Source organism: Vipera berus (assembly GCF_964194415.1).
Source record: "Vipera berus genome assembly, chromosome: 9".
In the NCBI taxonomy this organism is placed as follows: domain Eukaryota; kingdom Metazoa; phylum Chordata; class Lepidosauria; order Squamata; family Viperidae; genus Vipera; species Vipera berus.
In genome coordinates, this window is record NC_138212.1 from 24226059 (window position 1) to 24251857 (window position 25799).

The 25799-nt window shown below is 49.0% G+C and overlaps 1 protein-coding gene across 5 annotated transcripts in view; it reads left to right on the forward strand.

The window, feature by feature from the left end:
- AK2 (adenylate kinase 2) overlaps window positions 1–25194 on the forward strand; it is a 45191-nt gene extending 19997 nt beyond the window's left edge. For 2 of the 5 annotated variants that reach the window (XM_081334751.1, XM_081334752.1), the window contains 5 exons: window positions 16384–16509; window positions 18109–18219; window positions 18468–18562; window positions 19613–19685; window positions 22310–22677. In XM_081334751.1, coding sequence (XP_081190877.1) covers window positions 16435–16509; window positions 18109–18219; window positions 18468–18562; window positions 19613–19685; window positions 22310–22531 — 576 coding nt within the window. In that variant the 5' untranslated portion in view covers window positions 16384–16434 and the 3' untranslated portion in view covers window positions 22532–22677. Of the gene's footprint in view, window positions 1–13555; window positions 13687–14064; window positions 14086–16383; window positions 16510–18108; window positions 18220–18467; window positions 18563–19612; window positions 19686–22309; window positions 22679–24945 lie in introns of those variants that run through there. The other 3 variants (XM_081334750.1, XM_081334749.1, XM_081334753.1) reach the window with 3 other exon arrangements.
- The last annotated feature ends 605 nt before the right edge of the window (window positions 25195–25799 follow it).

Here is a 25799-nt window from a genome sequence, read left to right on the forward strand (position 1 = left end):
TCACCCGGAAGACAACTGGTAACCAATGCAGCTCATGGAGCAGAGTAACATGGGAGTATCGGGAGACTCCCAACACAACTCTCGCGGCTGCATTCTGTACCAGTTGGAGCCTCCGAGTGGTACTCAAGGGCAGCCCCATGTAGAGAGTGTTGCAGTAGTCCAGACGAGAGGTCACGAGCGTGTGAGTGACCGTACATAAGGCATCCCGGTCTAGATAGGGCCGCAACTGGTGCACCAGGCGAACCTGGGCGAAGGCCCCCCTAGTCACAGCTACTATATGGTCTTCCAGAGTGAGCCGTGAATCTAGGAGGACTCCCAAGTTGCGAGCCCTATCTACGGGGGGGGGTAATAGTTCACCCCCCCATGGAAAGAGATGGAATGTTCTGAATATCCCGGTATGCCGGTATGCACAGCCACTCAGTCTTGTTGGGGTTGAGTTGAAGTCTGTTCCTCCCCATCCAGACCCGAACCGCCTCCAGGCAACGGGACATCACGTCGAGGGCATCACTGGGGTGGTTTGGGGTCGAAATAAAAAGCTCAGAGGAAACCCTCTGAGACTGAGAGATCTCGTCAAGTTCATTCAGAGAATAAATCCTGTTCCCAGACAAAGCCCTTACTCCAGGGTCGGCAACCTGAAACAGTGAAAGAGCCACTCGGAACCGGTTTTTTCACAAAAGGAAAAACTGGGAGCCGCAAAAAAAATGTGTGTGCATGCGCGTGCATGCGCACATGCACAGAACAGGGTTTGACTAAAGAGTGGAGCCAAGGCGAGACATGCACCTGCCCGGCCCCCTCCACTCTCATTCACTCACGCTTTGTTTGGAAAAGCTTCTCTCTCGCTCTCATTCACTCGAAAGCCAGCCGCAGCGCCTCCATTGACTTCCATGGGGACACTTGGCAATGAAGGGGCCGATTAAAACCACTCCCGGTAGTGCTGCTACTGCTAAATTTTCCACTTGCTGCTTGGTTCCGATGAAACCGGAGAACCTCCGGATGCCACTGCTGGGGGTGGAGGAGGCTGCCTGGGTTCGGCCGTAGCAGAAGCCGATAGTAGTGGTGGAGGTGGCGGCGAGAGACACTGGAGGTCTGCCACATCTCCGTCAGCCTTCGCCTCCACCGCAGAAACAAATTCCCGAGCCAGCCCCCATGGCAGCAGCGGGCCCCAAGGGCTGAGCAATCGCTCTGACGGCGGCGGCTGCTGTTGGAGCAGCCTAGTGCGCTCACTGAGACACACTGGAGGTGCTCCAGGCCGGTGTGGTAGCCGCTGTGCTCGCTGTCTTTAGCCCGAAGGAAGAGGAGGCGAAGGCAGAAGCTCCGCCAGCCTCTGCCGCCACCTTCCCTCCGCTGCCTGGCCCGAAGTGGAAGGGGGTGGTGGAGGCTGGCGGAGCTGCTGCCTTCGGCTCCCCTCCTCCAAACACACCGCTTCCATCTCGCCCGACTCTCTTTCCACCCCACTTTTTCGCAGCAGAGCCGTCCGGCCCTTTTCCCCTCTGCTGCAAATTCCTTGGGCTCCCCTCCTCCAAACACACCGCTGCCACCTCGCCCAGGGAAGTTGCAGCCCCTGCGCAGCTTTGGCGGAGGGGTAGCAATCCCTGCCTGCTGGGTGAAACAGGAAGGTTGGCGGCGGTAGCGGCTGCTGCTGTTGAAACAGCTTACTGCCCTTGCACAGATACTGGAGGTGCTCCAGGCTCGGCGGATCCACCACGCTCCGCGGCTTTGGCGGCAGGAGCAGCGGTGTGTCTGGGCAGCACCGCCTGGTACTTGGAGGGGCGGGAGCTGCCGGTGCATCGCCAATGCCCGCTTGCCGAGTACTGCCTGCCGGGCATCCTGCTGCCGCCGCCTTCCTGTTTCTTCCTCCCGGCAGACAGGCGTTGCTACTCCTGCTGCGGAGCGTGACGGCAGCCTCCGCCTCCCCTGCAGAAACAAATTCCTGGGCCGGCCCCCATGGCAGCAGCGGGCCCCAAGGGCTGAGCAATCATTCCGGCGATGGCTGCTGCTGTTGGGGCAGCCTAGTGCACTCGCTGAGAAATGCTGGAGGTGCTCCAGGCCGGCGTGGTAGCCGCTGTGCTCTCTGTCTTTGGCCCAAAGGAAGAGGACACACACACACAGAACTCCCCTTCCCCGGCACGCCCCATCTGACCGACCCACTCACCTTTCCAGCAGTCCTCCTGTCTCTTCCTCTGCTGCCACCATGTACAGTCCGAGGAAGAAAAGAGGTTTGTGGGCAGTCCCACAAACAGCTTGTGGGAAGTCCCGCAAACCAAAGAACCTCAACCAATCAATTCAAGCTTTGCAAGGTTTTTTTTCCATGAGAAGTTTGAATTTATTGGTTGAACTTTTTATTGGTTGAACATGCGGCTCTGGAGCCGCGGGTTGCTGACCCGTGCCTTAGTCGCTTGCGGAAATCCCCGCTCCATCCACCCACCCACTCACCCATAGAAGCCTGGAAGAATAAAACTTAGTAGGGAGTTAAATGGGATAACAATCTGGATAAAAGTTATCTGAGAAGGTGCATGTTTATATTTGTTTGTGTGCATCTCTCCTGTCCTTTAAATAAGTATGGCATTTCTTTTTAAAAAATTGAGCTTTTGTGAGATTCTCTCCAGTGCAGGCCAAAATCCACCTCCCCTCCCAGGTTCTCCTGCGAATCCCCACATGTCAGAGGGAGGACGGGTGGCAGTTAACCCATATTAAAGCGTTTAAAGGGGTCAGAGAAAAGGGAGCAGCAGATTTCCATTGCTCCTGGCCTTTTTCCATGCTTTGTGGGGGGCAGGATGCTTCCCCGACCCCTCCCTGCACCCCCAATTCCTTGCCCGGGGGGCCTCACCGTCCCGAAGCCTTCCTCCTTCTCAGGTGGCTAGGTGTAATGCCAGGGGGGTTCTCCGGTGAACTCTGAGCTTCTGCAACACCCCGAGGCGCAGTTGCTGCTGGGGATCCGAGGTCTCTGTAGAGGGGCAGGTGGGAGACAGGCGGGAGGATCAGGACCCTGCAGGCTCCCTAAGCCACAACCCAACCCCTCCCCCAGGCCTACTACTCGACCCATCTCCTCCCTTCCACCCACCTTAAAAAGCATTTAAACGGATTTTGCCCATGGGTCTCCCAAGAGTAAATATAGGCTTCGGCAGTGGCTCCTCCTCCTCCTCCTCCTCCAAAGCCTACACCATGCAAAGCAGCACCAGCTAATCTTCAGCTCTGGGTGGATGCTGGTCCCTTATATATTCCCCCCCCCCCGCGTCTCTCCTCACAAGAGTCTCCATGGTGACCAAGCCCAGCAATCCGATTGGCTGAGGGGGAAGAAAGAAAGCAGGTGTCCTGGAGAGATGCTGAACTGGTGGTCCAGAGGCTGGAAAGAGGGAGGCCACAAGGGCTGAGGATGTTCTTTGGGGGTGGAAGCAGTTCCCCAAATAGCAGTTCCCCAGGAGAAGCAGTTGCAGATCGGGGGTCTCCCCGAGGAAGGACGCCAAACAGGATTGATCTCTCAGCAAGAGGATTTATTTATAGCCAGCTGGACAACTGCCACCCTCCTGTAATAGCAGGCGCCCAGACAAAGAGTTTAGGGATTTTTTATACATTTCTGCATTAATGTAAGGGCCCACTTAAATTTACATCTTTAGAAGACGGAACTTGCTAAGCACATTGATTTGTGCTTAGATTGTAAGCCGCCCTGAGTCTTTGGAGAAGGGCGGGATATAAATGGGATTTAAAAAAAACAAAAAAAAACTCTTGGAAATATTTTCTTCCAACAGGAATCTTTAAGAGAAATTAACTGAAGGCATGCTAGACTGGATCTGGGGAGCCCTCCCCATCATTCAACGTTTTAAAGTGTTCCCTGAACAGCCCCCCCCCCCCAACCCACAGTTCTTCCAGGCGATCCAAACCAGCAATTCTAGGTGTTTATTTCAGGGAAGATAATTTCAGTCCGGCTCAATTGACACGATCATTCAATCTTTTTATTGCCCAGACTCCAAGTGTTGTATCTTCCCCCCTCCCCTTTTCCCTCACTGTTGGCACAGGGAAGATCTTCAGAGAGGCATAGGATGAAAGGCAGATGGCTATATTGTATACCCAGAGTGAATCAACAAAAGGTTACTTTGTAGTGAAGACAGGAAGTGAAAGCAACAAAAGTCCCCATGCATTCCCCCTCCCCTTTTTTCGTATGACAGAATCCAGGAGAATGCAAGGGCTGGATTTTTAATCAGAGAAGATAGGTAGAAATGAAATCTAACTGGATTCTGACATCCGGATCCCCTTAAAAATAAGAGAGATCCACCTGTAAAGAAAACAAAACAGATATAAAAGTTAGTCTGGCTTGTTAGGATACTCTGAATGAAACGTCTTTAAAAGCTTCGGGGCTTTTACATGACATTTATGGAACCACTCATTTTGTGAGTAGGGGAGGTGTTTCCATGCTACTAGATATTGAGTTGTCCCATGGTATCTTCTAGAGTCTAGGATTTCCTTTGCTTCAAAGTGTTGTTCTCCTTCAACCATGATTGGAGGTGGTGGTGGTGGGGATTTTGGGCCGTAATGATGACTGTTATTCTCTTTTCACTAAACTGCAGTGAAAGATTGGATGTATTTGTCTAAGATTTTTGGGTAATTCTAATTCTGCTGTTACTGAGTTTATGATTCTTTTAATTGGAAAAGGTCCGATGTATTTTGGTCCATGTTTTTTACAGTTGTAAGGATTTTAGGTATATTGTAGACAAATATACCATTTCACCTCTAATGAATGTTGTGGGTTCAATTCTTTTTTTATCTGCTTGTGCTTTATATGCTTGTCTAGCTTCGTCTAGGGCTTTTCTAACTATTGGCCAGGTGTTTTGTAATTGTTCTATCCATTCTTTCAGTGAGGAGATTACCGGTTCGTTTGGGGTTAGTTCTGGCATGGGGTTGAAACTTTGACCGGTAGCTATTTGAAAAGAAGTGTAACCTGTGCTGGAGTGGACTGCATTATTATAGGCAACTTCTGCAAAAGGAAGTAGGTCCGTCCAATTCATTTGCTGGAAATTAATAAAGCATCTAAAATATTGCTCAAGTACTGAGTTAGATTTTTCAGATTGACCGTTCGCTTGAGGATGATGACTAGATGTCAGTCCCTGAGTGGTCCCTAAAAAGGATAAAAATTATTTCCAAAATGCCAACGTAAATTGCACTCCCCTATCAGATATGATGCACTGTGGTGCCCCATGCAATCTGTAAATACGCTGAATGAAAGGTTTCGCTAAGGCTTTTGCGGTGGGAATCTTTTGGCAAGGGATAAAGTGCACCTGTTTGGAAAACAAGTCCGTGACCGTCCAGATGACAGTATTCCCATTGCTTTCTGGTAATTCCACTATGAAATCCATGGCTATTTCCCTCCAGGGGGCTGAGGGATTTGCCACTGTTTGTAACAGTCCGGGCGATTTCCCTTGCAACCTCTTTGCAGTTGCGCACTTTGGGCAGCTGGCCACGTAACTTTCTATGTTCTTTTTCATGGATGGTCACCAAAATTGCCTTTTAATGAAGTGTAATGTTTTTACAAATCCAAAATGCCCTGCTGACTTGGTGTCATGGCAAAGCTGCATGAATGTGACCCTCTGGGTGGTTGGTATGTATAACTTTTCCCCCACCCAAGGCAGTCTGTCCTTAATTGTGCACACGTGTCTATCTTTCTGGAAACATTCATCTGTTTCCAAAGTTTTCTGGAATTCAATTCCGGTTTGGCTACCCAGCTGCAGTTTTAATTTAGCTTGGGCTCTGGTAGTTACTGCCGCTGCCAGTTGTGATTCCCCCGTAAGTGGTTTAGAATCGGTGGTTCGTGTGCTGTTATATTGGGGCATGCAAGATAGTGCATCTGCCATGAAGTTCTTTCCCCCTGGCAAATGCTTGAGCGTAAAGCATTTTCTGGGTGTTTTCAATGCTTCTAGATTTTTGTGGTCTGTTCACACCTGAAAAGGAATTTTATTCCCTTCAAGGAACTGGCGCCACGTAAGTAATGTCCAACGTATCCCGTATGCCTCTTTCTCCCACACGGGCCAGCGCTGTTCCGTTTCGATGAGTTTCTTGGATATATATGCGCAGGGTTGCAATATCCCTTCATCGTTTTCTTGTAACAGTACAGCCCCCACTGCCACATCGCTTGCATCCGCCTGTATTACAAAGGGCTTATCCATGTCTGGGTGCCTCAGTATTGGTTCTGCAGAAAAGAGTCTCTTTAACCTCTCAAATGCCGCTTGGCATTCCATTGTCCATTTTAGTGGCTGGCTAGGTTTTACTGAGGATACCCCCTTCATTTTTAGTAAGTTCGTGAGGGGCAGGGCGATCTGGGCAAATGAGGGGATGAATTCTGGTTGGTAATTCAATTATAATTCAATTATAAGGGATGTAAATTTAGGAAAGGACACAGAGGTTTTGAAAGAGGTCAAGTGTCTTCCAGGTGCTACTGCCAGTAGGGACAAGAAGCGCATTTCTAAAATAATCAAGAATGCCAGCAAGGACTGTGATGTGGAGGCTATTGTACATCTTGGCACTAACGATCTGTCCCAAAAAGATGTACTCTCTGTGCAGAATGATTTCCAGAGCTTGGGGCAGCAACTTAGCACAATAGGCTATAGGCTTACTTTTTCAGAGGTTTTACCAGTATATAAGGAGCAAAATGGAAAAGGCCAGCGTATAGCACAATTCAATATGTGGCTAAAGGAGTGGTGTAAAGGGGAAGGCTTTGGATATATTAGTCACAATGTCTGTAGCTGGTCCAATGAAAAAATGTACAAAAGAGATGGTTTGCATCCTTCAAAGAAAGGGACTGACTAAATTCACAGATTTTCTGGAGGAATATTTAAACTAAACAGCGGGGACAGTGAGTTAATTGATACAGAACATCCCTGTCCCCAGCAATCTAAAAATTATAGGGCTATCAATGCATGTAACATAGATGTGTGTGTGGACAAAAATACTAACCTTGCTGTCAAGCAAAATCAAGCTTCTATTAGCTAGTGCCACACAAAGTGCACTAACCAAATAGGTAGTAAGATAATAGGGCAAGGGCCGGCAACCCAAAACAGTGAAAGAGCCACTCGGAACCGGTTCCCTCAGAAAAGAAAACACTCGGAGCCGCAAAGAAGGGTGTGCATGCACGCGCATGCGCAAAACAACAGGCTCCAACACTTCCCCCCAGGAAACAAGAGGTTCGCGGACCGGTTTTCACGCCGCCTTCCAGCTGCTGCCACTACTGCTGCAAACTGGAAAGGGTGATTTGTAGCTTCGGAAGCCCCCTAAGCAGGAAAGCGTGTCCCGATGAAGCCTTTTCCTACCAGGCTTTGCTGCAAAACCCCACATCGTCCAGGGCCCCCGTGATCGCCCAGAAGTGACCCAACAAACAGTTAGCACACCTTTCTCAGGCTGCAAAACGGCACAAGCGCAGCAAACGCCCTCTCCGAAGGGAACCGGGAACCCTTCCGCTCCCTAAACCCAACGATTGGCGAATGGCGTCAGCTGGTCTTCTCGCTCCTTTCCCTCCCTCCCTCCCTCTGCCGCCTGCCATTCCCACGTCACCTTTACTCCTCGCCTTTACCTTTGCTAAGCCTGCCCGTGACGAGTTTGAAGACGGTGCGGGCAAATTTCACGAGGCCGCGTTTGCACCACTTCCCACACCTTCTCATGGCTCCCGAGGAGGAAGGGCCCGGCTTCTCTTCTGCTAGCTAGCCCGAAAAGTCCTCGCCAACTTCGAGAGCACAAAACTCCCAACTGAAGCCGGGTGGGGGGAAAGGGAGGTGGCCCTTTCGCTGCTGCTTCCCCGGACGCCGGGCTTCCCGTGCGAAGCTTGCAGCCTTGGGAGGCACCTGCGCGGCAGCGGCGGCGAGTCTCCCTGGCACTGGGCGCTGGGTCGCGGTGCCGTTTTCAGCCCGGGCACCACCAGAGCCGCCTGAGCGCCCTGCCCCTCCCCCAGGGCCTCCAAACCGCTGCCACCGGTTTGGAGATCATGTTTGACGAAGGCGGAAACTCTGCAAACAGGATGGTTGAGGTTTGGAGAGCTGCGCGTGCAGCTCTCCAAACCGCCGTTGCCCCGTTTGGAAAGTTGCTGCCTTCGTCCGCATTTGAAAGAAACACGGAAGGGAGCAGCTCTCCAAACGGGGCGCTGGAGGTTTGGAGCTCCTCTGCCCATTTGGATATCTGCCGGCTTCGTCCATGTTTGAGGAAGCCAGCAGCCCTGCAAAAGGGGAGGAGGAGGTTTGGAGACCTGTGCGTGCAACTCTCCAAACCGCTACCGGCCGTTTGGAGATCTGCTGGCTTCCTCAAACATGGACGAAGCCGGCAGCCTTGGAAACGGGGCGGAGGAGGTTTGGAGAGCTGCGCGCGCAACTCTCCAAACCGCCGCCGGCCATTTGGAGATCTGCTGGCTTCCTCAAACATGGATGAAGCCGGCAGCCTTGGAAACGGGGCGGAGGAGGTTTGGAGAGCTGCGTGCGCAAGCTCTCCAAACCGCCGTTGCCCCGTTTGGAGAGCTGCTGCCTTCGTTTGCATTTCTTTTGGCCCCGAAAGGCATCAGCTCTCCAAACCTCCGCCGCCCCATTCTCTCAATGGGACTTTTTTGCAGAATGGCAGAGGAGGCCTGGGAGCCGCATGAGATGGCTTAAAGAGCTGCATGCGGCTCCGGAGCCGCGGGTTGCCGACCCGTGTAATAGGGGAACTCAGGCACCACACAGGTTATGTAGAAAGTAAACACATGGTCAAGTCATAAAGAACTCAGATGTCTATACACCAATGCACAGAGTATGAACAGCAAACAGGGTGAACTAGAACTTCAGGTTAATGAGGGCAGATATGATATTGTTGCAATTACGGAAACATGGTGGGATGAAACCCACAAATGGAACACACAGCTAGAGGGATTTATATTATTTAAAAGAAACAGACCAAATAAAAGAGCGAGGTGGAGTTGCTCTGTATATAAGAAATAACTACATCTCTACAGAAATAGAGCACAACAATAATGAAAACTGTAAACTTGAATGCATTTGGGTCAATATAAAAGTGTGTGGGGGATAACATTGCCATAGGTGTATACTATAGGTCACCCAACCAAACAGAGGAAATAGATGAACTTTTTGCTAGACAGCTAACTAAGGTATGTAGGAAGCACATCACAATAGTAATGGGGGATTTTAACTATCCTGACATCAACTGGGAGACAAACTCTGCACCAGGTGGAAGATCAAACAGATTCCTGACAAACCTAGCAGACAACTTTCTCTCCCAAAAAGTAGAGAAAGGAACTACTAGGGGATTAGCCATTTTGGATCTAATTCTCACTAACAGAGATGAAATGATAGAAGGTGTTGAAGCCACAGGAACCTTGGGAGGAAGTGATCATGCAATATTGGAATTCAACATTATGGAAGCACAAGCAATAGAACACAGCCAAACTAGAGTCTTGGATTTTAAAAGAGCTAATTTCAATAAACTTAGAGAGAGCTTGGGAAGGATTCCATGGATGAGAATCCTCAAGGGGAAAACAACTCAGGAAGCTTGGGAAATTTTGAAAAGTGAGATAATAAAAGCCCAGTCTAGCACAATACCAACGAAGAGGAAAAATAACAGCTCTCTAAAGAAACCAGCATGGCTGCATAAAGAACTCTCTGACAAATTGAAAGATAAAAAGGACAAGTATAGAAAGTGGAAAGAGGGGCACATAACTAAGTCAGAATATCAGCAAATAGCCTGAGCCTGCAAAGATGAAGTGAGGAAAGCTAAGACTCAAAATGAACTAAGGCTTGCGAGCAAAGTCAACAATAACAAAAAAAGCTTCTTTCAACATGTAAAAAACAAGAAAAAAGTGAAGGAAATGATTGGTCCATTAGTGGGTGAAAGTGGTAAGAAGGTGACAAGCAACAGGGAGAAAGCAGAACTATTTAACTCATTTTTTGCATCTGTCTTTACACAAAGGGAAAAAACAGACCAAGCTATCAAAAATAGTGCCATAAAAAACAGAATAGAAACACAGGTTAAGATAGGCAAGAAAATGGTAAGTGAGCACCAGCTTAGACGAATTCAAATCACCAGGACCAGATGGATTACACCTCAAGGTTCTCAAGGAATTGGCAGATGTGATCTCAGAACCACTGAACTATATTTTTCAAAGATCCTGGAGTACTGGAGAACTACCAGAGGACGGGAAAAGAGCTGATGTAGTTTCCATCTTCAAAAACAGAAAAAAAATGGATCCAGGAAATTACAGACCTATCAGCCTGACCTCAATACCTGTGAAGATTCTGGAAAAGATAAATCAAACAATGAATCAGCGAGCATCTAGAGGTAAACAAAGTCATTACTAAAAGCCAACATGGGTTTGTCAAAAACAGATCATGCCAGACAAATCTTATTGCATTCTTTGACCAAGTGACAAAATTAGTGGATCAGAGGAATGCTGTGGATATAATTTACTTGGACTTCAGTAAGGCATTTGATAAAGTAGATCACAACCTACTACTCGATAAGATAGAAAAATGTGGGTTAGACAGCATCACCACCAGATGGATTCCTAGCTGGCTGACCGGCCATATTCAGCGTGTGGTTCTCAAACTGCATCTACATGGAGGGAAGTGTGTAGTGTTCTGGGCCCAGTGCTCTTCAACATCTTCATCAATGATTTGGACGAGGGGATAGATGGGGAACTCATCAAATTTGCAGACGACACCAAGCTGGCAGGAATAGCCAACACTCCAGAAGATAGGCTTAAGATACAGGAGGATCTGGACAGACTTGAACACTGGGAGCTATCTAGCAAAATGAAATTCAATGGTGAAAAAAGTAAGGATCTACATTTAGGCAAGAAAAACCAAATGTACAGGTATAGGATAGGGGGTACCTTGCTCAATAGTAGTAACTGTGAGAGGGATCTCAGAGTCCTACCTAGTGGACAATCACTTAAATATGAGCCAGCAGTGTGTTGCAGCTGCCAAAAAAAAGCCAGCACAGTGCTAGGCTGTATTAACAGAGGAATAGAATCAAGATCAAGTGAAGTACTAATACCATTTTTTATAATGCCTTGGTAAGGCCACACTTGGAATACTGTATCCAGTTTTGGTCACCACGATGTAAAAAAGATGTCGAGACTCTAGAAAGGGTACAGAGAAGAGCAACAAAGATGATTAGGGAACTGGAGACTAAAACATATAAGGAATGGCTGCTGGAATTGGGTATGTCTAGTTTAATGAAAAGAAGGATGAGTGCTGACATGATAGCAATCAGGGGCTGCCACAAAGTAGAGGGAGTCAAGCTATTCTCCAAAGCACCTGAAGGCAGGACAAGAAGCAATGGATGGAAACTAAACAAAGAGAGAAGCAACCTAGAACTAAGGAGAAACTTCCTGAACGCAACCTGCCTCCAGAAGCTGTGAATGCTGTGAATGCTCCAATACTGCTCCAATACTGGAAGTTTTTAAGAAGAGACTAGACAGCCATTTGTCTGAAATGGTATAGGGTTTCCTGCCTGAGCAGAGGGTTGGACTAGATCAGTGTTTTTCAACCACTGTTCCGCGGCACACTAGTGTGCCGCGAGATGTTGCCTGGTGTGCCGTGGGAAAAATTGAAAAGTAATTATAAAATACTTTCTTTGTGTTTATTTGATTCCTATTCAAGAGAATTACTTTATATATAGTCAATATAGGCACAGAGTTAAATTTTTTAACATTTTCTAATGGTGGAGTGCCTCGTGATTTTTTTCATGAAACAAGTGTGCCTTTGCCCAAAAAAGGTTGAAAAACACTGGACTAGATGACCTCCAAGGTCCCTTCCAACTTTACTATTATTATAACTTTTATTCATTAAACATGAAACTCAGTCAACTGAACACTCAAATTGACTGGCACTAATGGTTGACACGGGTTGCTGCCAGCATCCTAAGTATCAACCAGGTATCTCCTTAAAATGTAAGATGTTCTGAGTATATCTCTCTCCCACACAGTTTTTTTGCACTAACTTAAGAAATTAACTGACTTTTTCCACATCCTACCTTAATGAGAATGGCAGAATTAGAGCAAGGACAAAAAGGCCACCTTTCATTTAATGTGATGTAGCTTAGGCCAGGGCTTCTCAGTCTCACCAAATTTAAGCCGTGCGGACCACAACTGCCAGAACTGTGAGGAGTCAGTCAGGTTGGTGTGAGGGGTGGGGTCCTGTTCTGGATAGATGCAAACTTCAACTCCCAGAATTCCCCAGCCAGCCTGGCGAAGAGTCTACACTTCTTAAATTTGCAAAGGTGGTTGGGAAACAGGGCTGTACAGGCAGGGAACGGCTTTTCCTGAGCACACTTCCAAGGCCCACTCAGAACATGTACCAGGAGAAACATTTTTCCTACAAGTAGCCCTTGATTTATAACCATTTGTTTAGCAACTGTTCAGTTACAATAGCACTGAAAAAAGTGGCTTATGGCCGGTCCTCACACTTACAACCATTGCTTCATTCCCATAGTCCCGTGATTGAAATTCAGCTTCTTGGCAGCCAGCATGTATTTACGATGGTTGCAGAGTCCCGGGGTCACGTGATCGCCATTCGCAAGATTCCAACAAGCAGCCAACGGGAAAGCTGGATTCACGTTAACAGCCACCTGATTAGCTTAGCAACTACAGTGATTCACTAAATGAGTATGACAAAAGAGGTCTTAAAATTTTGGGCATGACTCATTTCACAACCTCCTTGCTTAAGAATAGAAATCTTAGTTCCATAACTGGAATACCTGTTATGTTGGGGTTTGATCCCTAGAGGGCACCAACGGGTTACCCCCTCTCCCCACTGCGATCTGGGCGATGGCTGCCACCCAGAGGAGGCGCTTGGGAAGTGCAGGCCAAACTGGGGGGGGGGGGGGAAAGGCGGCTTGAGGGGGGCGACTCTCACTCCAAAGAGCAAGCGCTCTGGCCTGGAGACGGACAAGTTGGGGATTCTTTTAAAATGCAGCGAACGGAAGAGCAGCAGAAGTGGAGGCAACGAGTGTTGCTTGTGGTGGAAAAGTCTCCCGCCAGAAAGCCGACCGTGGCCGAGGGTCCAAGTGATCGGCTCACTGAGGAAGCACGCTGCGCTGAGTCACTCGCGGAGCTCCAGGTGGAGCTCCAACAGGTGCCGATCGAGGGATTCAGTACAGTGTAGAGTAGAACAGCGTTTCTCGAAGTCAGCGACTTTGAGAGGACTTCAACTCCCAGAATTCCTCCCAAACGTTGCCCGAATCCGTTTCCGAGCCCGGTAGACCCGCCCGGAGGGAGCACGCGAGCGCCACCTTCCGATTACCAGGCGGGGGAGCCGCAGAACCTTTTATTCCCATTCCCCGGGAATACGTCGGAGCACCCGATCAACGGCCGCGCGGCCCAAGAGTGAAAGGCACTCCCTGCCAGAGAGTGCGCAGGCGCAGCTCCACCATCCACGCCTCCTTTGAGGCGGGACGCCCAATCAGAGGCGAGATCCCGCCGCCGCGATAAGGCGACTGGGCGAAAGCCGTACGCGCCGCCTGAGGGACGGCCGTCGGCCCAATGGCCAGGCGCGCGGGGCGGGTCTCCCGCGCTCGGCCGCTGGGACGGGGGCGGCGCAGGAGGGCCGGGCGAGCGGCGCGATGGCTCCGAGCGCGGAAGGCGGGCGCGAGGCGGCGGGACGCGGGGCCGGGCAGGGCGTCCGGGCGGTGCTCCTGGGGCCGCCCGGGGCGGGGAAGGGCACTCAGGTGGGCCGGGGGCCGTGCCGGCGCGTCTGGGCGAGGGGCGGGCGGGCGGGCGCAGGTTCTCCCCGCTGGCCGCGGGATTCCGCGCGTGGAAGTGCCCGGCGGCAGAGCAGCACAGCGGCGGCGCCTCGCGTGAGAAGGCGGAGCGGGAGGTTTTCTTGCAGCTCGGCCGCCGGCGGTTGCCCTGGCCGGAGTCCGGGGCCTTTGGGCGAAGCCAGCGCCTCGCTCCCTCCCGGGGAAGCCCTTTGCAGCGCGGGGCGGCAAGCAGGCCGAGCGCTGGGCCGGCCGGGCGGGGCCGAGAGGCGGGAGAGGCCGTTGCCCGGAGCGGCCAGGGACCAGGAAGGGGAGGGCAGGTTTAGCCCTCCGAGCTTTTTGAATGCGGCTCTTCTGCTGCTGGAACAGGTGGCTGTTGGACCTCCTGGCTGACGGTCAAGGGAAGCTTTATGCTTCCTTTCATATATTTCCTCCGAGGATTATCTATAGCACCCATTGTACCGCTTTTAGGATAAGGCAATGTCCGAGTACCACCAGTCGCCAGGCAAGGTGTCAAAAACCTGACCAAAAGGAAAAAAAATGGTAAAGTACAGGTAGTCCTCAACTTACAACAATTCTCTTAGTGACTGTTTGAAGTTACAACAGCACTGAAAAAGTCACATGACCATTTTTCACATGACTTGCAGCATCCCCTGGGTCATGTGATTTACATTCGGATGCTTGGCAACTGATTCATATTTATGACGGTCAGTGTCCCAGGGTCATGTGACCACCTTTTGCAACTTTTTGACAAGCGAAGTCAATGGCCGCGGGGTGGGGGGGGCAGCTCATCCCTCGGGTTGCAGGGTGCCTGTGTGGGGGGAATCCATGGGTTTCTGGTGGAGGGGCGTGGGAATGGGGTGGGTGCCCTCCTTCCTCCCTCTCTCCCAGCAACTTCTTTCCTTCCTTCCTTCCTTCCTTCCTTCCTTCCTTCCTTCCTTCCTTCCTTCCTTCCTTCCTTCTTTGTCCCTCCCTCCCTCAGGTTGCAGGGTGCCTGTGTGTGTGTGTGGGGGGGGGGAAATCCATGGGTTACTATTGTGAATGGGCAGGAGGGAAACAAAACTTTTCAATAGGCATGTTACTGTTTATACTCTGAAGGGCAAATATCCCTACCTTTCTTCTTCCTTTCTTCCTTCCCTCCCTCTCTCCCCCTGTCACTACCTTTCTTCTTTCCTTCCTTTTTTTTCTTCTTTTAGCTTGATCGTATTTGAAGAAGTTCTTTTTATTCTTCCACCAACCTCGGTTGATTCTCAGAAGTTCACAGTTCTGGGCTTCTTCTTTTGTCACCTTTTTGTTTTCCCAGTTCTTCCCTAAGGTTTTTTGGGTCACTTCTTCTCTTTTCTCCTCCATTCTCCGAGCAATTGTGCTTTCAACGAGTCCAACTCCCCCTCCCCACCTCGTCTCCTTTCCCCATTATTTCCTCTTGCTACCAGGCACTCCCGGTTTAGGGGGCAGAGCCTGGAGGGAACTATTCAGAGGGAACTCGCGGCTCCTTCCCCGGGCACTTCACGTCCTGCAAAGGGCGATGGGAGAGGAGCGGGCACAGGGCCACTAAGCAGCCCTCCTAGGGGGCAAACTGGCATGAAGAGAGAGAGAGAGTGCCTCTCTGTCTCTGTCTCTCTCTCTCTCTCTGCAAATGCTGGAGGACTGGGAGCCGTAGTTGAAGGCTGAAACGCCTTCAGCTGTAACTGCTTGTGTGTGTGTGTGTGTGAGAGCAGGGAGCTTCAGTCCTGGCAGCCCCGAAGAAGCACCGATCAGCTGCAAAGCGGCGCTGATCCTTGCGCTTGAGCCCTGGCAGCCCCAGAACCGGGCCACCAGTTTAAGTTTATTGAATTTTTATACCGCCCTTCTCCCGAAGAACTCAGGGCGGTGAACAGGGCATATAAATAGAAATACAAAAGTTAAAAAAGGATTAAATTATTGCCCGAATTAAAACAATCAAAATATAAAAAAACATTAAAAACCCTAAAATTTCCCCATCAGGCCAGGCCAGCTTGTTCGAATAGATGGGTCTTTAACCACCTCCCCCCCAGCCTCCTCACTGGCCAGGGCTGCCACCGGGAAGCCATTGACCCGCCGGGAATTCTCTGTGGACTGGAGACCATCGGCGGAGGTCGGGGCCGGCTGTATGGATTTGCCAGCTGATGGGTGCGTACGGCAGGCCCTGACCTCCACTGACGGGCTCCAGTCCACGGAGAGCTCCCGGCAGGTCGACGCAGCAAGGCTGGTGCATAGGCGCGATGTGGGGGGAGGGGGAAGGCGACGCCGCTTACCACCAGCCTGGTGCTCGTGTACCACCAGTTGAAAAGCCCCGATCTATAGCCCATAAAAATGGAAATCTTTAGTGGAAAAGGAATAATGAAGTATTCCTTAGTATTTTCTTCTTTTTAAGATACATGAAATGGTTAAGGTGCAAAAGAAATTATATTTCCTCATACTAAATCAAAAACCATATTCTTTAGTTCAATAATTTGCTACAAAAAAATAAAGCACGATGAAAGTACAGATAGTTCTGACTTACAGCTGATTCCTTAGTGATTGTTCAAAGTTATGATGGACCTGAAAAAGCTACCTAAGACCCAGATTCGAACTTGTTCTATTCACACACACTCCGCAATCCTGTATAATAACCGTCATGGGAACTGCTGACTCTTCTTTCTTGTCCAGGCTCCTCATCTCGCTGAAACGTACTGTGTGTGCCACCTGGCTACAGGAGATATGTTGAGGGCGATGGTGGCTTCGGGCTCAGAGCTGGGGAAGAGGTTGAAGGAGACAATGGACGCTGGGAAGCTGGTGAGTGAGAAGAGGTAGTTTTTGGGCCGTGCTTTCCAAAAGTTCAGGAAGAAAATTCCTCTGTCTACTGAATGTTGAGATTCCCAGCAGTTGACTTAAACCAGCCTCTCCTGTCCTGTCACATTGTTCCCCAAATAACAGGCCAATGGGGGGCAGGGAGGAGCATCTTGACCTCATTGCAAAGTGGCAGGATGCATGGAAACCTTGGCTTCCGCAGATGCCTCTGAATGGACCAGAATCCCATTAGATCCAATTCCAGAAAGGGGCGGGGTGTGATCCTGGCTTGCTCTGCTCTAGTAGTATCCGTTGCTCTTTGAATTACAGACTTAAACATTGCAAAGCTGCACCCAAACAGGCAGGTTGAGCAAGGCGATTGTAAATCAGCTGTGGCCCTTCTCTGGAGAGGATCCAGTTCACTAATCATAAAATGTGATTAAGGAAATGGAGTGTAACTTGAAATCCAAATTATACTGCCTTTTCATTTTTAGGGAAGGGTGATTTATTTTTAGCCTTCCTAGGTCTGGGAATGTGATATTATTGTCTACACTTCCTTCCACATTTAGAGCTCAGAGTCACCAAGGCCTGCTGTGCAGGTTATCTTCGTTTAATGACTGTGGTTGGGACTGGCAACCCCATTCCAGGCATAGCATTATGTGACTGTGCCAACTTAGGACAGCTTCAGTTCTGGTTGACATCATCAGCCCTGACATCACAGGATTGACATTTGCGAGCTCCTGCCGGCTTCCCAATTGACTTTGAGGGAAGCCAGCAGTGGAAGTTGCAAGTGGCAGGACACTGCAACCACCGTAACTGCGAGCTGTTGCCAAGCACAATCGTTGATTATGGGGACACTGCAGTAGCTGCAGCTTACGGGCACCAGTCATCAGTCTCTGCGTTTAATGCTGCTTAATTTCAAGTGGTCACTGAATGAGTAGCTGCTAAATAAATCTATCAAGGTAGATGGTGTAGTAGAGCTATAAGGAAAAATCAGCAGAAGGGGGATCTGCTTCCATACATCACCTCTGTCATAAATATTTCTTGCTTTTAAACCCGGTATTTTGCTTTTTTTCTTCTTTTTATTAGGTATCAATGCAACATTTCTTACAGAGTTTTGCAGGGAGCCTGTAATGGCTGTTCTTTATTTATGGCCTTCATTTAGAAATGTCATTATATCAACATTAGAAGGTGTTGCTGATGTGGCTGGATGGACTAGATCAGGTTTGGGAAGTGAAGCTGCCTGTCCATCCTCCTGGAGAGCTTCTCAGGTGGGGCTGAGCTGGGAGGCGTTGGAGCCCCTTTTCTAGGGAATGGGGCCATTACTGCACGGGCTCAGTCCCTGCGGGCAAAATGGCAGTTTATTCAGTGCTGCTGTCCAGGACAGAAACACACTGTATAGTCTGCACATGTAGAAGTTAAATCAAAAACCTGAGTGACTTGAATCTTGAAATTTGGTATCTTTGTAAAAGGCCAAGGGTGGAGAACAGAATCTGGCTACAAAGGCCAGTGGTGGCCGGGATCAGCACAAGCATAATTTTTTAGTGGATTTGAGTGGATCCAGCAGCTGCTGCACCCTGCGGGTTCCCCTTCCTCTTTTATTAGGTGAGCGATGAGATGGTGGTAGAGCTGATTGAGAAGAACCTTGAGACCCCCCTCTGCAAAAATGGCTTCCTCTTGGACGGATTCCCTCGCACTGTGCGACAAGCAGAGATGGTAAGTGCTCTCCTTGGGCTCAGACAGCACTTGTGCCCTGTGCAAAGCGACACCCTGTGTGTTGCCAGTACTTCACGGAGGCACGTCCTGAGAGGGGGCCTTAGTCCTGCCAGAAGTGCCAAGGAGGGAACGTGCTCTGCCTTTGACTCCGCTTGCTGGCTGCACAGGACTGCCTTGGTCCAGAAGAGGTTTGGTGAGCATCCGTGCAAATTAGCTCACTAGGCTGCCTCCTTTTCACAATTTTACAGCTGGACGAGCTGATGGTGAAGAGGAAAGAGAAACTAGATTCAGTCATCGAATTCAGCATTGCTGACTCCTTGCTCATCCGGAGAATCACTGGACGGTAACTCTCATTTTCCTTGGGGGATGTGGCTGTCTTCATGTCAGAACCCGCTCCAGTCCACATCTTAAGAAAGAAAGACTCTTGGAGGCAAGATTGTCCTAGCAGGAACTTTTACTAAGACATGGATGATAGAAGGTATAATACACAGGATCTGAAAAATCATCTCACAGATTGATATTTTTAAAGTGTCCCCGAGCAAAACCCCACCCCTCACTTCATTTGGTCAGTTCCGGATCAGTCAAGTGTCAGGTGGCAAGCCCCTCGTGAGAAAGGGAGAACCGTCAATTCCTTCGTAGCACAATCACTCCCTCCCCTTCACATTCCATCTGGAGACACAAACCAGAATTCCCCCACCGCCTTTCTTAGTTTTTCGTAGATCAGAGAGAGAGGATTCCTTTCATCGATCTTTTTGCAATGGCCAACAGGCAGGCTAGATAAAAAGTTATATCTAAGGGGAGGAAATGGAGGCAATAAACTCCCCTGTTTATTCCCTTTCCTCCTTGGGAATGGCAGAATCCAAGGTGGGGGGGGGTGTGAGATTTGGGTTTGCACAGAAAGAGAGTTAGAAATGAAATATAAATGGATTCTGACACTTGCTGTCTTTGACCACTGTGCTACAAAGCCAAGGGCAGAGTGTGTGGAAGCTTCTTATAAAGGAAAGTTTGCCCACTTAGAAGCATATTTTGTAATACAAGGGGAGCAGATCAGCCCAATGTGACCAGTGGTCAGTGACTAAATAGGGAATACCTGGAGTCCTACATAGGGAAACCTCTAGTGATGCTGCAAGTCCATGTTGTCTGTGCGTGTGTGTTGTCTGAGTGCTAAAAGGAAACTCCCCCTCCTTGGTGGCCTTGCACCGCTCCCTTGATGTGCCCAACATATTTCCACTTTCTACCCTCTGTTTCCTTTTCATTGATGAAAAATTGCTTTCCTAACCTTTGGAAATCTGCAGAGGTTTTAAAATTATGCTGCTTGCAGACTAGCTCTGCCCCATGTAGGTAGGTGCTGCAGAGGAGAGAGGGATGAGGCTTTTCTGTGCTTCCCTTCCAGGCTAATCCACCCAGGAAGTGGCCGTTCCTACCACGAGGAATTCAACCCGCCCAAGGTCTGCATGAAGGACGATGTAAGTGTCTCTGGGGGTTTGTATTGAAATGCTTCTAGTTGTTCTAAAGCCTTAGGATATCTTGGGGGGGGGGCTTCTAGAATTTTATTCTGTATTTGTTTTTATCTGCATGACTTAAGATTTATATCTTGCTTGCTTTGCACCAGTCATTCAAAACAGAGGTCATTCTCACATACTTTTGATTAGTTGCTACCACGTGGGTGACTTGTGCAGTAGCATTGATTGGCACAAATTGTGCTTTTCAAACTGGGATAGTGATAAGTGGCAAAAGAGGGTTACTTCAACCATGGTGATTTTCTTGTTGTGGGGAGGCAAACACGTAAGGTAACAAACACGTAAGGTAATATTCCCTGGATGATTTTGAAGAAATCCTTGAAAAGTTGGTATTGCAGAAATTACAATTTATAGTAAATCCTGTGGCTAGAGATTGTTGGGACTTGAAGTCCACAGATCGTAAAGTTGCTAAGTTTCAGAGACACTGATCTAGAGTATTTGGCAATCTGTCATTACTTTTTGATCCTCAGTGATGATTAGCAAAATCAAGGTGAATATTCAAAATAAATTGTTAATTCTGCAAAGCAAGAAGGTATTGATGTATGAGACTGATGTCCTTTTTACACAGACAGCTCATCTTTGGTGCAGATTTGTCTGTATTTTTGGGTAAAGTTAAACATTTTGCACAGAATTCTTCCCCTCCTGGTGTTGGAGCAAGGCCCACAGCACCACACAAGTCTCCCGCCCCCATCCCTGTGCTATCATTTTCAGCAGGAAAGAAAGCATAGGAGTCTTTCCAGAGGATGATTTCTTACTATTTCCTAACTCCTGCTAACCTTGTGCTTCTTAGAAGCGTCCTGTTTTCATGCCTTCTGAGGCTTGAGACGGGGTTACCTGAGAGTTTGCCTTTTTCCAACCTGATCTAGCAGATTGGAAATGCTGCAGATCCCCTCAGCCAAAATGTGTTGGCTGTTGGGAAATAGAAATTATGGTCGGTTTTTTTCCGCCATGACCCCTGCAGGGTGGAACATCCTCCCCTTGGAGATCAGAATGGCTCCAACCCTGTTAGTCTTTTCCAAGGCCTTAAAACCTGGCTGGGCTCCTGAGCCTGGATGGCTGACGGTGCTAAGCTGTGCCCAGCTTCCTTGCTGTACTGCTAACTGGCTAAGGAACTTGGCTGTTGTGTGCATTTGTTTTGGATGTTTTTATTGTATTAAGATGTTTCAAATATGAGCCTTGGTGGAGCAGTGGGCTAATGCCTCCTTAAGTAACACCAGCTGCCTGCAATTAGTGCAGGTTCGCATCCCACCAGGCTCAAGGTTGACTCAGCCTTCCATCCTTCCGAGGTAGGTAAAATGAGGACCCAGATTGTTGGGGGCAATTGAGCTGACTTTGGAATAATGCCGCTTGGGGGGTGTGTGTGAAAGCCCTAACAAGCAGGCATATACATAGAATGAAGGCTACTGCTAAGCTTGTAAGCTGCCCTGAGTCTTCGGAGAAGGGCGGGATATAAATGGAATTAAAATAAATAAAATAAAATAAATACATTTTTTGATTTGCAAGCCACTCAGAGTCATTGACTGAAATGGGTGGCTATAGAAAATTCATTCATGAGCAAATTAATAGGCCAGTGGCAGGAGGAAGATCGGCCCAGGAGCTGCCATCACCGCTCAGCTTCCAGCTGGCGACCTTCTCTGGGTTACTTTCAAGCCAGGCGTCAGGAGAGGGCCCAGTGGTTGCCCAGGCAGGCCCTGGCACACGCGCCGCACTGGACACTGCTGTGAGGACCCCCACTGTAGGGAGAGCCAGCGGGAGCTGAATGGTCAAACAGAATGAAGGGAGTCCACAAGTTACGACCGTAAGGGAGCCTGGCAATTAGGCTTGTGAGTCATGACGGTCATAAAGAGGGTCATCCTGTGACTGGACCCAATCTTGCCACGTTTTGGGGGGCAGTCATTAAATGAACCCTGCAGTCATTCAGCAAATGCCACAGTTGTTAAGCGAATCCGTTGTTCGTTGGTTTTATTGGGACCAGGAAGCAAATTCTGGATTCTGGCAAAAGCACTGTGGATTGCAGCCGTGGGCGCTCCAGCCGTCGATGGACCGGTTGCCGAATGCCCAGAACGCAGCCCTGTGGCCACAGGGGTTGGGTGACGTCAGAACTTTGGAACAGGGCCACAAGTAGCTTTCGGGAGGTCTGTGATAATCTCAGGGGGTCACTAAGGGACTGGTAATGTGCCAAGGACTCCCTGTAAGACACGGGTGTCAAACTCATCACGTGACGTGTTGCAACATATCACAACTTTTTTGCATTGCCAGAGCTGGTGTGGGTGCAGCTTCTGCATGATGCAACCGGCCTGCAGGCTGGCAGTTTGACACCCGGTTCAATGCCAGGCCAAGTCACTGACCGCAGCATTGGCCTCGTGCTTGGCTGAAAAGAGGGACAGAGTGATTGGGAATCATCTCAGCAGCCTCAGAACAGCTCAGTGGCGCTTTGTGCCTTCAGCTGCTTGGGCTGGCTTGACATCCGTGTCGTTAAGGGTTGGGTGCCAGGTTTTTCCAGCTCAGAAATGCTGACAGTGGTGGGTCCTTGGCTGGTGCCCTCACTGACAAATTGCTGCCCTTGCCAGGTCACTGGGGAATCTCTGATCCGCCGGTCAGATGACAACGAAGCAGCGCTGAAAACACGCCTGAAGGCTTATCACACCCAGACCAGTCCGCTGGTAGACTACTACTCCCGGCGTGGAATCCATACAGCTATTGATGCTTCCCAGTCTCCAGATGTGGTTTTTGCCAGCATCCTGGCAGCTTTCTCAAAAGCAACAAGTAAAGACCTGGTTATGTTCATATAAGGCTCTTCTCTTCCTTTCTTCTCCTTTCCTGTCTTCCGGGGTCAGCAAGAAAGAATGCTGTGGGAGTAGGAGCAAAGCAATTGTGGAGAAAGGCTGTACAAGCAGTCCATTAAACAGACATGTGACTCTTCATTTGTAACGGATATTATTTCTTTTTTTAATACACGGGAACTCTGTGGCTGTGTGCACAGCTGGCCAGCAGGGAGCGCACTGCAGCCCAGACCTGGAGCCTGGAAACTATTCGGGGGGGGGCGGGGGGGGGAAGTAAAAAGGCATTTGACATATCTGGAGAATTGGTTAAATCAGGAAATGCTGCAGTTTCTGCTTTTCCGGCTAAGGATCAACTTTTACAGCAGTCCTGAAGGTCCTACCTGAATAGCAGCCGGAAGGAAAGTGGCTGGAAGGCCGCCACAGCTTAAGAGGGAGTCTACATACCCAGATTTGTTCGCTTGGGCGATTCACTGAGGTTTGAATTATTCTTCTCCTTTCCTGCCTGGGTCAAGTGGAACTGCCTGGCACAGCATAAGATGTCCCCAAGGCAGGGTTTGTCCCACACAACCAAGCTGGAGATGAAAGGAAAAGCTTTTGTAGGCAACGTAGAATTCAGAGGCTGCTTTATCTATTTCATTTATAAAAAAAATAAAAATTCATGTGGTTATGAAGAAGTGACTTGGAGATGGGAAGTGGGTGGTAACATTTCTAGGCTTGGAGAGAGGGTTTTGTATGTTCCACACAAATATGTTTTAAGTAAAATTAAGTAAAACAGCATTCTGGGCAGTTTTTTGGGATGGAGAATTCAGATTTTCTTCATGTAGAATTCCAGGGAAGAAGAATCTACTGAGGTCAATGATCAATCTGGGAATTCCACATTGGTTATGTCATATTGTCATCACATAACAAATCCGAGAAAGCTGGCTCAGGGTTTCCAAGCTGCATCGAGGCCAAGTGGCCGTGCCACGGGGGTCAAAGCCACAGAACTGTCTGTTCTTCCTTCTTGGGTCTTTGGTCAGAGTTGAGCCTCTGAAGCCACATCCTGCTGTGTCCTGGAATGGAGTGGTTGCTGGCCGCCTGCCTAATGCCCTTTTGTTGGGCGGGGCCAAGCGGGCCCTTTTCTATTTTTGCCTCTGAGATTTTTGGCCAAGAGCCTCCAGCTGCCCTTGAGCCAGCAGGCAGGGGGCTCCTGAACTCTGCCTCCCTCTGGGAGGGCCTTGCTGGGCTGGTTCGGTGCAATGTTCCTTGACTTCCCCGCACTTTGGCCGTACGGCCAGGGCAGAAATGCTGAGGATAGTCAGTAGCTGGTTGGTCATCCAGTTGCACTTGGGGGTCAGAAGGCAGCCAGTGTTTGGTAGGATTGAGAAGCGGAGGAAGCCTTTCTCGACTGCTCTGTGTTTTCCTTGTTTTCCTTTCTTTTTTCCTCCTGCGATTTGTGTTTCTGTTCTTCTCAAAGAGTGAAGTTCTAAGCAGCCAAAGTCATCTCCTGCCGGGCAAGGAAATGCAAACATAATAGGTCACAGAGAATTTTTCAGCCTTTAAAAGAAAGGAAGGCAGTGAATTAACATTTCTACCAGAAATTACTTTTTTAGTGACTATTAACAATCCTATTTGCACATTGGTGACCGTTCCCAACTCTAAAGTTGCAAATGTGACTTGGATGGCCACATAAATTAATATAATAAATATATAAAGCTATCATGTGGGTCTTAAGGGTTCCAGCTTCCAGAATAGTTAACTGGCAGCTAACATCCTTCCCCACAAAGGTTCAAGAAGACTATGGTTTGGGGACCAAAGGCAGCTAATTAAGATCATTAAAAGACCTACAAATTTCTGCTCCCAATTTTACTTCTGCTTCTCTCAATGCTTTTAAAGAACATTTCCATTTCAGGTGAGTAAGCAGCGTTCTTTTTAAAGCGACCTGGTCCCCGCTGTTTTTGGGATTTTTGGCTAAGAGCCTCCAGCTGCCCTTGGCTCCCAGCTCCTGGTGGCTTTGGCCACACTGGGAATTCTGGGAATTGCAGTCCCTAACATCTTGGCAGGCCATGTTAGAGACAAAGGTTATTATTGCCCTGGTGTTCTCAAGGCCTGGAGTCCCATCTGTCTGTTAAGCATAAATAGGCTTTTTGCAAAATAAAGGTGGTGCTACAATTAATGGCAAAGGGAGCTGGGGCTGTTTAGCCAAATGGCAGGTTAGTGACTCTCCCTGACATCCTTGCTGCAAACTGCTTTTGTGTGCATTACAAGGCACCCTGAGATAAATGCGACAAAAGGTAGGACCTAATTGCTTATGAAGAACAGAGCTGTTCAAGTGCCTGCTTTGCTTCTAAGCTGTACGTCTCTGCTGCCTGTCTGCTATAAAGTATGGTTTATTATGAGTTTTTAAGGATTGTTTCTCTTCTTTATATTTGTCTTCATTTCAGCTGTGTGATTCCAGACAGCAAACACAGCCCACGACTGCATCAAGCACGGCATGTTCAACAACTCCCTCCCCCCCCCAGCTTTGTTCTTAGAACAAAGAATGGGGGTGGGGGTGAAATGGAAGGCCTCATCAAAAGAGGGAAGGAAATTGCCAACTGTTGGGGTTCTCTCCAGAATTGCACTAAGGAGGAAATCCTGTTCTTTAAGAAAAGCAAATCAGGAAGATAAGAATAAAGTGTTGCTGCAGGCTTGAGGGGCAGAGTGCTTAATTGTGAAATCAGTTATTTGTAATCTTTCAAAAGGGGAATTTTTAGCAGTTAGGAAAGCAGGATCTACCAAGCTTGACTGCTAGTGCCTTTTCTCCTGATTATTTCCAAGGTTTTTAGATGGCCCTGGTTCTGCATGTGTTTGAGGCTCCCTTGCAACGGAGCCCCTAGCTCTGGGTTTATCCTTTGCCTCCTCCTACCCAAGTGGCTTCTCCCTGGGTTGGCTGGAGAACCTGTGAGAGGGATCGCGGAGTCCTAGTGGACGATCCCTTAAATAGGAGCCAGCCGTGTGCTGCAGTTGCCAAAAAGGCCAACACAGTGCTAGGCTGCATTAACAGAGGGATAGAATCACTTGAAGTGTTAATACCACTTTACAAGGCCTTGGTAAAGCCACACTTGGAATACTGCATCCAGTTTTGGTCGTCATGATGTAAAAAAGATGTTGAGACTAGAACAGACATGTCAAACTTGCGACATCACGTGACGTCGCGCAATGTATCGGGACAGTTTTGTCATTGCTGGCAATGGGGTGGGCACAGCTTCCAGATGACACATCTGGCCTGTGGGCCGGCAGTTTGACACCCCTGCTC